Raw genomic sequence first — 12,445 nt, forward strand, 5'->3', positions numbered from 1 at the left:
GATTGCTGCACCCTTTTTTCCTTCTCAGGACACCTGCTCCTGCACTACGGGTTCAGGTGAAGGGTGGGAATTGACCAGGCAGAGGAGAAACGTGAAGGTTTAGGGTGTGAGGCAGTTACACTCCCATTACACACTTTCCTGCCATTTTCACTCCTTTCTGATTGCTTATCTGAAACATTGGGCTACTAGATTAAAATTTACAGCCCCTCCCTGAACCTTCTGGTACTGAGTACCTCGGGGCTTTTCTCCTGCTTTTTTCTGCGCAGGTCTCCGTGTCGTAGATATTTTGGTACCTGTTCTCTCTCCCCACCCCACACCCAGGCATTGAATCTGCGGGTTGAGGAAAATGACCACTTCTCTATCCTCCACAGTGATCTATAAACGATGCTTATGGAATGCATGATGACAACTTTAATCCCAATCCCAAATGAGACTGGGAGTCCCTCAGCCCCTCCCGAGGAAACCTCTATCATCACAAGCAGTCTTGAAGGGAGGGCAGGTCTTCCACGCCCTTTTCTGAGATATGCCCTGCAGGCCCTGAGGGATTACCCAAGGTTGGGGGGGGGACCAAAGGACGAGGCCCGGGGCCAAGTTTCCTCCCTCTCCTCATCTCGCAGGGCGCGGGGATGGGGAAGGAGGGATGTAGCTGGTGTGTCCGAGCGACTATTCGCCACCTGCGGAGAAAAGAGGAATAAAGGTACCCACTGGGACCCGTCCGCAGCCCCGCCCGGCGCCGCGCACGCCTTTTGTAAGCGCCCGTGGCCCCGCCCCTCCCCGGCTCGGGTTCGGGTTCCCCCAGCGGAGGGGGGCGGAGAGAAGCCGCAGCTGCAACTTCGCCTGGAGCCTCTGAGGCTGGGCGCAGCCGGGGACCGAGTCGCCGACATCGCGGAGGCGCCGCTTCCCCGGCCCGGGCCTCAACCGAGCCGGCTCGACCATGGCAGCCGCCGCCGTGGCGAATCCGGCCCCTGCGCTCCCAGCCCGTCGCTGAGCGGCCGTTAACCAGCCCGCCCGCTGGTCCCCCCGCCGTTGCCGCAGCGGCCCAGGCTCCAGACAAGTTTCCGCCGCCGGAGGCGAAGGCAGGGAGGACGGACGTGGGGAGTCGGGCGCCCCCGGCCCACTCGACGCTCCCGCCCGCGATGTGGGGGCGCTTCCTGGCCCCGGAGGCTGGCGGCCGGGACAGCCCCGGCGGAGCCCGCAGCTTCCCGGCGGGTAAGTAACGGGACAGGCCCCCGGCTGGGGTGGGGGTCGCGGCCGACCGCGGCGCCTCAGGACCCCGCCGCCGCTCCCCTCCCTCCTCAGGCCTGGCTTCCCCCTGGCCGCCCGCCCCCGCCGCCGCTCGCCGGCCCGCCAGCCCGGCTTCCTCCCGGCTGCTGACGCCCGGCCCCGCGGGCTGACTTCTGGCGCCCCGCGTCCCCGGCCCTGTCCGCCCTGCATCGCGGCACACCGGCTCGGCGCGGCTCGGTGTCCGGGCCGCTCCTCCTCGGGCCGCAGCCCGGGCGCCCCAACTTACAGTTCGCTTGGGCCTCCTCGGGTTAGGCTTTGTTGTGCATCCTCCTCCCTTTTTCTCGTGGGGTGTGTGGCCGACGTGGGTAACGGGGCTCACGGAGCCCCGGGCGGGAAGGTCGCTGCGACCGTGCTGCAGCGGCGGCGGCGGCGCGGCGCGGCGCGGCTCGCGCCAGGGGAACCGGGATCTGCTGCAGCCGCGTCCGCACACCCTACTTTAGGGCGCGTTTTGGGGCGGAAGGAGGCTGCTGGTGATGCCTTGGCTGCAAGTGCCCGCCGAGGGGTCCAGCCCCTCACTAAGACCTGGTCACCGCCCAGCAGCCCTCTCTGGAGGACATGTCCTGCCAAAGCCAGTCGATCTTTGAGCAATAGGGGTGTTAATCCGTTTGCCTGTCCCTGGCCCTTTCAAGGAAAATTGGGGGTTTGCCGCGTTGGGTGTGTGAAGAGAGCTGTTTGTAACGCACAGCCATTTCATGCCTGCATCACTTAAAAGTTGTGTAGGAGCCGCCAAATTAGGATAAATCGTCCCCTAATTTGTGATATAAAAAATAAGGTTTGGGTTGCCTGTGACAAGTTATCTGACGTTGACGGTTCTTTCACGCACTTTAATCTTAATTGAATTTTGAACCCCCCATGAGAAGCTGCAAGTTATATGGACCATTTACCCAGAAAAAACCGCCATATGTACTTACACAAAAATTTTCCTACAACTTTAGGTGCTTCTAGGACTCCTGTTAAGTAACCTCGTTACACAAAATGAGCTCTACTTGTGTAACTGACATTTTGGTATACATTTTCAAAGCTGTTTGCGAAACGAAAAAGCAGAGGCATTTGGAAGTGTTTTTTTGTTGGTAGTATTTTTGCTATTTAAAAAATATCAGGCATAAACTCAGATTTCTATTAAAATGTCAAATAATGCATTTCTGTGATAGTTTAGAAATTTGTGATGTGGGGTTTTTTTTAGACATATATAATTTTGTCACCTTTATTTAGGGTGTAATTGACAAATATAAATTGTATTGATAGATACATTTAATATGTGCCACTTGGTTTTGATATACACACACACACACACACACACACACACATTGTGAAATGATCTCCACAATCAAACTAGTTGACATATCCATCACCTCACAGTTACCATTTTTTTGTGTCACGTGTTTGGTGAGAAAACTTTAAGGTCTACCCTCTTAATGCATTTCAAGCATACAATACAGTATTGTTAACTGTAGTAGCATACTGTACGTTAGATCTAGACATAAAAATTTTTAAATCCAGAGTTAGATTTGAAATCATTCTCTTAAATTTGGTCCTGCAACGCTTTTAGAAATAATAGAATTGAACGTAGGCATGAGTTTAGTAAAAAAATCATATAAGTGGGAAATTATTTTCTCTGAAATGTATACCATTTGTCCTGTGAAGTGGAGACAGCACTTGAGAGGTTTTTGATGCTCACTGGGTGCTTACAAACTCTACAATCAAAGTAACTTCAGTGAGTGAGAAGGTACTTCATTATCCCTAGAGGCTGGAGGGAATGGTTTCAGTTTATCTGTACATGTCAGAAGCCATCTGTAATGTCTTTGTAACCTAACCTCTTAAACTTTATTTGTAATAATAACATGTTTGAAGGCTTAATATCCCCCAAGCGTTGTATCCATTTTTCCATTGTTTTCTATGAAGAAGAAAACATCATAGTGCTTAGAAATTTTTAATTAACTGAAGAAAGGACTTTGAGGTTATATTGCACCCTCTAAACCTTTGCTGTGACAAAGAATATAGTGGAAGAAAATACTTTATAAATACTACCCAATTTTAATAAATTTGGACAGTATATCTTTACAACAAATATATTTTATCTAACCTTTGACAGTGATAAACCTTTGGTAAGTCAGGACATGCCTTTCCAATAAAATTTTTTTTTCAGCTATATGCTGAGAATAGATTACTTTTACAGAATAGTGATATAATTATGTTTATTCTCTTCTTGAGCCAAGCAAATCTTTAAAATTTTTTTAGTTTAAAAATTTATACCTTAGATGAAAAACTTGTGTGGTGTCTTTAGCAAATGAGCAGACAGTGAAGGTTAAGATAATGACCTCTGAATTGGTTCATGTAGGCATTTTTTTCTTAGAATTTAAAGGAAATTTATATATTTGAAACACTGTCCAGTATTATCTTTTGACTACCTTGAGCGATTTTAGAGCTTTTCTGAAAGCAGAAGGAACCAGTCTTCTGATTGAATTTATCAGCAATCATTTTGGTTTTGATGGCCGGTGTGAAGACAGAGATATGTAAATTATTTCTGGTATTTAAATGAGTTTGTCTCAGTATGTGGGTTAATTCTAGGTGTCCTAAAACTGGTTTGTTTATACAGTTATGTAACTAAAGGGAAAACCAAAGGTAATGTAGAACCAGTGTTCTAAAAAATTGGAGAAAACTTTCTTTTCAAGGTAATAGCAGTTAAAACAAGTGGGACTGATTAGCATGGTTTGGAAAATACTGAACTTTTGACCTTTTCTTTAGGATTTAATTTTGTTTTTGCTTTACCCACAGTTTTTCAGCTTTACAGAGATAATTGTTATAAATGAAAATAAAATGAATATTTTCTTATATGTCCATACAAAGATCAAACAAAAGGCCCCCCTCCCCCTCCTTTTTTTTTTTCCAATTGGCAAGTGTGGTTAGAAAGCTAATTTTAAATAGAACAAATGTTATGTCTTTTATGCATTTGGTTGAGTGCATTTGAGAAGATCCTGTTATTCAAAATGTATAATAGTTTCAAATTTGGATGAAAGATAGATGTATTTCCCTTAGGTTTTAAAAATCTAGTATGATATGGGGATATTTTGAGTACTTATACTTAGGTATACTGAATTTCTTCCTTTTTATAAATCATACTTTCAAAATATTAATACATTTAACCCTAAAACATTTGGAGGTAGGATATGATAGTTTTCAAGTGTGCTGAAAAGAAAATGTTATAGAAAATACTTACATGATCTGAAGAAGTGTCATTTGTTCAGTGCCTCAAGCTTTAAATATGCCTTTTCCTAGTTGATACCTGGCCATAAGGTGTTGATAGTGATGTCATAATGATGGTGGTAGTAACTGGTATGATTATGTCAAATACAAAGTTTTTCTGTGGTTCTGAATTAAATGGACCCAAAAGTACCCTGATAACAATGAAACATAACTCTTCTGCCTAAACTCATTTGGACGTGTTCTTTTATAATAGGCTTTGGGGGGTGAGGGGTGAATCTCAACTTCAGTGATGACTTTTGTGAAATGAACCTGATTATTACTGATAGCTTCTTGGCTTGAATGAAGCTGGTAAATTAATCTGAGGCCAGACAGTAAATGGTGAGTTCAGCCTCTGTTGTGAATGTTTCTGTATGTTGAGAATGGAAAGTTTTTACACAGTCTTGAGTTTTCTGACTGGATGAGATGTGTATATTTGTACTCTGAGAAAAAGATGAAGAAATGAAGGCTCTCAGATTTTACTGAGTTATAGCTTAATTAGTTCCTTCAAACTGTACATTAAAAAATGAGCAATGTGATCATTTAGATAACTTCTAAAGCTACTTTAGAAGTACTAAAGTAGTAACAATACTAATTATTGTTACTACTTAAGGATATATATATTTTACACTGGCAAAATAATATTCTACAAAGTGGAATTTATTGTATAAGGTCATTCATTTTAAGAACAGGACTGATCAACATAAAAGAACATCAAATTGCTCTTCATACTAATATTTTACTTGCACTTTCTATTTTTCTTTAATTAAAAAGAATTCATTGTTGTTACCTAGCATAGTGCTTGGCACGTACATAAGTACTTGGTAAATATGAGTCATTCTTTCAGTAAATATTGTGTGGGATACATCATTGAACAAGAAAGGTAGGGTCCCAGCTCTAAGGGAACTTATATTCTAGTAGGGAGGAAACAATCTGTAAGTAAACTAACAAGATAACTCAGCTGATGTTAAGTACTGTGACGAAAAGGGAGCTGGTGAGATGGTGTGGGTAGAGCTGGGTAGAGAAGGCCTCCCTGAGGAGGTAGCGTTGCTCTGAGACCTGAATGATGAGAAGGAGCCAGACATGAGGGCAGGAGTGTTCAGGCAGAGCGTATAGAAAGAGCTCCAAGGTGGAAATGAATTTGGGGAGCTTGAGGAATATCAGAGGTCAGTGAGTCTGGAGCACAGTGAGTAGGGATATGAGGTGAGGGAGGCCTGATGTAAGGCATCATAAGAATTAGTAAGAATTTGGGGTTCTTTCCTGTGTGAGGGGAAGGCAGCTGTGGGTGGGTAGGGGAGATGACTGTTCATTCTTTCACTCAGCACGCTGAGTGCTCCTGTGAGGCAAACCTCGTTCTGTGTTCTGTGTCCTGGGGAGATGAAGTAGATATCCCTGTCCTTGGTGTTTATAGATCACTCCTGGCTGTTTTGTGGGGGAAGAAATTGTGGCGCAGTGGGGGAAAGATTGGCAGTAGGGAAGCCGGTTAATAGGTCATTGCGGTGATTGGGTGAGAGATGATGGCGTGGATCAGAGTGGTAAGATTGGATTGGAGAGAACAGAATGGGTCTGGAATATACTCGAGAAATAAAGCTGACAGGATTTACTGATGGTTTGGGGGTGGTAAATGAAGGAAAGAGGAATCAAAGATGATGTCTTAGTTGGGGCTTCAGTAATTATAATGGATGGCGGCGCCATTTTCTGAGGTGTGGAGGAACGTGAGGAAGATAAGTGGAATTGAGAGTCCTGTTTTAGCCGTGTGGCGTTTGAGATGCATTTTAGAGGTTCAGGTGAGAAGTTGGGTATACAGGTCTGCATCTCAGTGGGGAGACGGGAAGGTGGAGGTAGGGATTTTGAGAGTTAGCTGTGTCTAAATGATGTCTAAATGTGATCACATAGAGTATCGAGAAGGCAGCAGAGGTTAGCGTTTTTTTTGGTCAGATAGAGGAGGAGGAGCCATCCAAAGAGACTGAGAAAGAGCAGCCAGTGAAGTAGGAGTGCAGCCAGCAGAGTGTGGTGTTCCAGAGGAGAGGAGACTGAGGAAGGAGTCTTCACCATCAGAGCCGCGTGCTTCCAAGAGGCCATGTAAGATGAGACAGAAGAGAATGGACCAGTGCCACTGCATACTTCCAGTGAGAGACTTAAAAAGTTAAAACTAGTAGGGATTAAAGATTCTCTGATCGAGTCTGCACATTTTATTACATAGAATTGGTACATAAGTTCTCAGTGAGTGTTTGGGTTGCTCTCTTTGCCCTTACCACTTCTCAAGCCAGGGTGACCAACTATCTGGGTTTGCCTGGGACATTCAGTTTTAAAACTAGCGGTACTGTCTCCTGGGATGCCTTACATTGAACAGTCACTGAGTCTTGACTATAGGATTCTGCCTAGGGCATCTGAACTGGTGTAAGGTTTTAAATTACTTTAAAGAGATTTTAAATTACTTTAAAGATAGTGGATTCAAGATCAGGAACTTTGTTTTATGCCCTCTTTACACAGTGATGTCTTCATTGCTTTATTGATGCTGTTTTAATACTAAAAGTTCAGAGTTCTGAAGTGAACTCTAGTTTTTAGTTAACCTTCTGAAAGAGAATGGGATGAAAAATTTGGACTACATTTCATGTAAAGTTTAAAGTTTTCTATGAGGTGCTTACACTGTCTTGTAGAGGCAGATATTGTGTGTTTATTGATCATAATCAATATACATTGCTTTGTCATGACATTACTGAAGCTTTTTCATTAATTCTGAGCATCCCATCTCACTTTAGGAATAATGTACTGAAAAGCTTAACTAGAAGTTAAGTTTTTAAATTTGGGGGGTGTTATTTATAAATTTTCTCAAAACTTTATTTTGGAGTGTTTTAAAACTAAAGTTTTGTTTTCGTTTTGGCATTTAAATGTATTATGTAAAGCACTTAGGCTCCTAAGTATCAGAAAACAAAAGGCTAATTGAGAAATAATGAGCTTACTCTGCTTTCTTTGGAGGTCAGTGGCTATGTGAATTTTCATTAGGTCTAGCAGCATTAGGTCTTAACAACTTTATTTAGGAATGTTTATTTTTACTGGGGCTTTTATTTCCTCCTGGGCTGATGATCCTTCTTAAGTTGGGACATAATTTGCTACCATGTAGAATATTTTCTCTATTAATTGATATTGTGAAATAGTTATATTCAAAGACAAAGGTAAACCCCTCTGGAATACGACTTGTTATACTTCCTCACGTTTGTAGTGGTTTTATTAAAAAAACCTCTTATTAGTTTTTATCATACCTCATTTTTTCCAGTTTATAAACAGAAACAAAGGCTTATGAGAGACTAAATTAAATATGTGGCCCTCATTCCAAATAGCTACCAAAATACTCTTTTGAATACAGCATTTCATGTAACCAGAGTATAAGATAGGAATCTTTGGCCTGTCCGGAGATGGTCTTACCTTTGTTGGTTGCTACCCTGACGCTCTTGAGTTCCTTGTTTTATATCATGAGTGAATATTACTGGTTTGAATTCATACTTTTTATGTGAAAGGTGAACCACTTATTTATCCATCTGATCATTGTTCTTAATTGAGTTAATTTTAACTTCCACCTGAACCAAGCTAGTTTAAAACTCTTCCTTGTTATACTCAAGTTGAAAGTAAGGAAATTTAGAATCAATCTGGAGACTATAGTCTTATACCTATTGTGGTAATGTTTTTTAAAATTATTTTTATTAATTTTAGTAATAATAGTACTAATAAGTAGTTTTAATAGTAATAGTTAATGAACTTCCAGATTTCTTTTTTATATTTAGAAAGCAAAGAATACTAGGTGTTGATTACTTAAAATTCGATTTAAATCCTTAAGTGCAAGAAAGCCAATTAACTTAGATTGAGGTAGATTTTTTTCGTTTGATTGAGGTATAATTGATATATAACATTGTATTAGTTTAAGGTGTACAATATAATGACTTGCTGTATGTATATATTGCAAAATGATTACCATAATAAGTTTAGTTAATGTCCATCACCACACATAGTTATGGTTTGTTTTTCTTGTGATGAGAACTTTAAAGATTTACTAATTTTAGTAACTTTTAGATATACAGTATAGTATTGTTAACTATAGTCGCCATGCTGTACATTATATCCCCAAACTTATTTATCTTATACCTGGAAGTTTGTACTTTTGGACCACCTTCACCCATTTCCCCCACCCTCCCACCACCTGCCCCTGGAAGCCACCAGTCAGTTCCCTGTCTCTATGAGTTTGTTTGTTTTTAGATTCTACATATAAATGAGATCATACAGTATTTGTCTTTCTCTGTCTGGCATATTTCATTTATTGTAATGCCCTCAAGGTCCATTCATGTTACAACAGGATTTTCTTCTTTTTATGGCTGAATAATATTCCATTCTGTACAAATGCATTTTCTTTAGTCATCCATCTGTTGATGGACCCTTAGGTTGTTTCTGTGTTTTGGCTACTGTAAATAGTGCAGCAGTGAACATGGGGGATGCAGGTATCCCTTTGGGATAGTGATTTCATTTCTTTTGGGTATATACCCGGAAGTGGGTTTGCTGGATCATATGATAGTTCTATTTTTAGTTTCTTGAGTAACCTCCGTACTGTTTTATGGTGGCTGCACCAATTTACATGCCCACCAATAGTGTACAAGTTTTCTCTTTTCTCCCCATTCTTGCAAACACTTGTTATTTCTTATCTTTTTAATAATAGCCATTCTAATAGGTATGAAGTGCTATCTCAGTGGTTTTGATTTGCGTTTCGCTGCTAATTAGTGATGTGGAGCACCTTTTCATGTACCTGTTGCCATTTGTATGTCTTCTTTGGAGAAATGTTTATTCAGTTCCTCTCCCCATTTTTAAATCAGATTGTTTTTTTTCTATTGAGTTGTATCATTTACTTCTACATTTTGGATATTAACCCCTTATAAGATAGATGACTTGCAGGTATTTTCTCCTATTCAGCAGATTGCCTTTTCATTTTGTTGATGGTTTCCTTTGCTGTGCAGAAGTTTTTTAGTTTGATGTAGTATACTTTTTATTTTTACTTTTTGTTGCCTTTGCTTTTGGTGTCAAATCCAAAAAAATCATTGCCAAGACTGATGTCAAGGAGCTTACCCCCTGTGTTTTCTTCTAGGAGTTTTACGGTTTCAAGTCTTACATTTTTAACCCATTGAATTGATTTTCATGTATGGTGTAAGATAAGGTCCAGTTTCATTCTTTTGCATGTGGTTGTCCAGTTTTCTCAATACCATTTATTGAAGAGACTATTTCTGGACCCTTTATTCTGTTCCATTGATCTATTGTGTCTGTTTTTATGCCTGGCACTTTAAAAAATATCTTTACATATTAATTCATTTAATTATCACAACAGCCCTATAGGATAGATACTATAATTTTTTTTCTCTTCTTACGTAGGAAGAAACTGAGGCACAGATTGGCTAAGTGACTTACTCAAGTTCTCACTGCTTGTAAGAGTGGTACAGAACTTGAACCCAGGCAGTCTAGTTTCATAGTCCATATTCTTTTCCACTAAGCTATACTATTCATTCTATAATTAAAGAAAAATTAAAACTATTGGAGTCACTTACCCTAGAGATAAACAGTACTGAAATGAAGTAGAAGAGTAGGGTGAATAACATAAATATCTCTAAGTTTCTTTCACTTTAGCTAGGTATTTTCCAGTGTAGTACAAGATTTTCTGTTTTTGTTTTCCTGATTACTATTAATGTGAATATCTTTCTGTGTTTTAATGTTCTATTTGATTTTTTGGTGGCTTTTTTGTGCCTTTTGACGCTATTGAAAATTGTTTTCCCACATTTATTAGGAATTTTGGCCAACAGCCTTTCAAATCACTTATAATTATTAGTGCTTTTTTGTTTTGTTTGTTTTTATCTACGTTGGAAAATATTTACTGATCTTTTAATAGATACTTAAATGCAAACTGGCTCAAGGGATAGTTTAAAATCTCCTGGATTTTAAAACAAACAGACAACAACCAAAAACAAAACAAAACAAAAAACACCCTGTTTTAATCCTTCTAAAACAAAGACTATTTTTAAGATCTAATTATAAAGCTTCCAAAATTTTAATTTTATGCCAGGAACATTTATTGGGTACCCAGTAGTTATAATGACTACATTTATTGAGACCGTGTCTTAACTGTGCAGCTCTGTGCTAGAGACTAAAAATGTTGTTTTTGGTGAGGAAGAAGAAAGTCATATACATATGGGTTAATATAATTTAGTAAATGCTGTTATGGTATTTTGAGTGATATATTGGGAGAGCACAAAGTAGTAGTTATTTTAATACCCCCTGGAGAAATCAGAGAAAACATTTAGAACAAGTTAATTCTGAATCAGGACTCTTAAAGAAGAGAGAGAAGAGAAATAGCTTGGAGTCACGAAAGAACCTGATCTGTTTGGAGGCAGTGGTTAGGTATGTGCAGCTACAGAGTGTAGGGGAGCTGAAGTGGGAGAGGTAGGAGTTGTAAAGTCTTGGAAACTGAGGTTGCCAGTTGGTGAAGAACTTTGCCAAAGTTAAGGAATTTGAGTTTTAAGCAAAAGAATGACGTAAATATATTTTCTGATAGTAGGGTAGAGGCTGGCTTGGGCAGAGTTACTCCAGCAGGACATCTGTGCAGCAGTTCAGCCAAAAGACATATGATCTGTGACAGTGGGAAGAAGAGGAGAGAACTAATTCAGTGAATACTTCTGAAATGGACTGAAGAGTTTCAGAAATGGATTAGGTGTATGAGTTAAGGAAAAGAGATTTTTGTTGTTGTTGTATTCCCTGCATTTATTTCTTTTTAACTTGGTTTCTACTTATAGAATTTGGGCAGCTTGAAGGCTACTGTTCTGAACTTTGAGGAGAAGTACTTGTTAACATTTCAGAGATGTTATATTGTGAGATTTGTGTATCTTATGTCAAATAAGGGTAAATATGATTTGATATTTTCTGTTTTTTTCTGTTTTATTTTATTAAAAAAGGTTGGTCTCAGTGCACTGAATGGGTGATAACCTGCATTTTAAAAAACACTGTAATTTGTATTCATAGTTTGTATTGTATATTCAGCTTTTTATTTACAACTATAAATCTGCTTTGTCAATGGTGTTGTTTATTTTTCTGGGTTAGCATTGTCATTTTAAAAATTCAATAAGATTAGTTCTTCTAATTGCAGTTACAATTAATGTTAGCATATTGTGGAAGACTTGATGTTGTGTGCATTTTTGCTTCCAATTTAGAAAACAAGCTTCAGAAATAAAATGTAATAGGTTACTTATTCATTTGATGCTAATCTTCCTGTTTTTCCAATGTGAGAAATATTAGTAATTATTAAATAAGTTCTCCCTGGGCATTTAGTATTCTATTTAAAATTATTGAAATTGGTATTAAAAAATGTAACATATTGCCTTCCAAAGAGAAGTCCCAATGTATGGTGTCTTGGGAATCTTTGCTGTTCTTGCAGAAGTGCATCTTTGTTCTAGAGAGAGCTGATTCTACACAGTCATTCAGTTGCTCTAATATGATAGGACCTAGGTAATACTTTATTTCAGAGATCACTGAGCCTTAAAGTTTGTTTTTTTAAGTGCATAGCACATATCTAGAAATTGAGTAATTCCCTTTTAGTAGTGTAGTCTTATAACTATTGTGTGAGAAAATTTTCCTTGTATCACCTGGTAAGCATATTCGTGTCTAATTCTGACTGCTTTGTGAATCTGGATTATGTTGAATAGAGACACGCCATGTCATTCTTCTCAGATTGAATTCATTCAATCTAAATGAAAGATTAGAATGTTATTTCAATCATGACATTTTGTTAATTATCTTCAGTGTTCTAGGCACATAAAATGTTGGATCTTTTTAAGAAAGTAGTAGTTATATTATATGCTTATTATATATTAGAAAGTAGTAGTTATATGCTTATAGA

At 39.4% G+C, this 12,445-nt stretch overlaps 1 protein-coding gene across 2 annotated transcripts in view; it reads left to right on the plus strand.

Annotated features, from left to right (window-relative positions):
• The first annotated feature begins 816 nt into the window (after window positions 1–816).
• Window positions 817–12,445, plus strand: part of CEP85L (centrosomal protein 85L) — a 154,820-nt gene continuing 143,191 nt past the window's right edge. The window contains exon 1 of one of the 2 annotated variants that reach the window (XM_082633276.1): window positions 817–1,209. In XM_082633276.1, coding sequence (XP_082489402.1) covers window positions 1,137–1,209 — 73 coding nt within the window. In that variant the 5' untranslated portion in view covers window positions 817–1,136. The remainder of the gene's footprint in view (window positions 1,210–12,445) is intronic. The other variant, XM_082633275.1, reaches the window with a different exon arrangement.

Source organism: Mesoplodon mirus (assembly GCF_964341445.2).
Source record: "Mesoplodon mirus genome assembly, chromosome: 10".
Lineage (NCBI taxonomy): Eukaryota > Metazoa > Chordata > Mammalia > Artiodactyla > Ziphiidae > Mesoplodon > Mesoplodon mirus.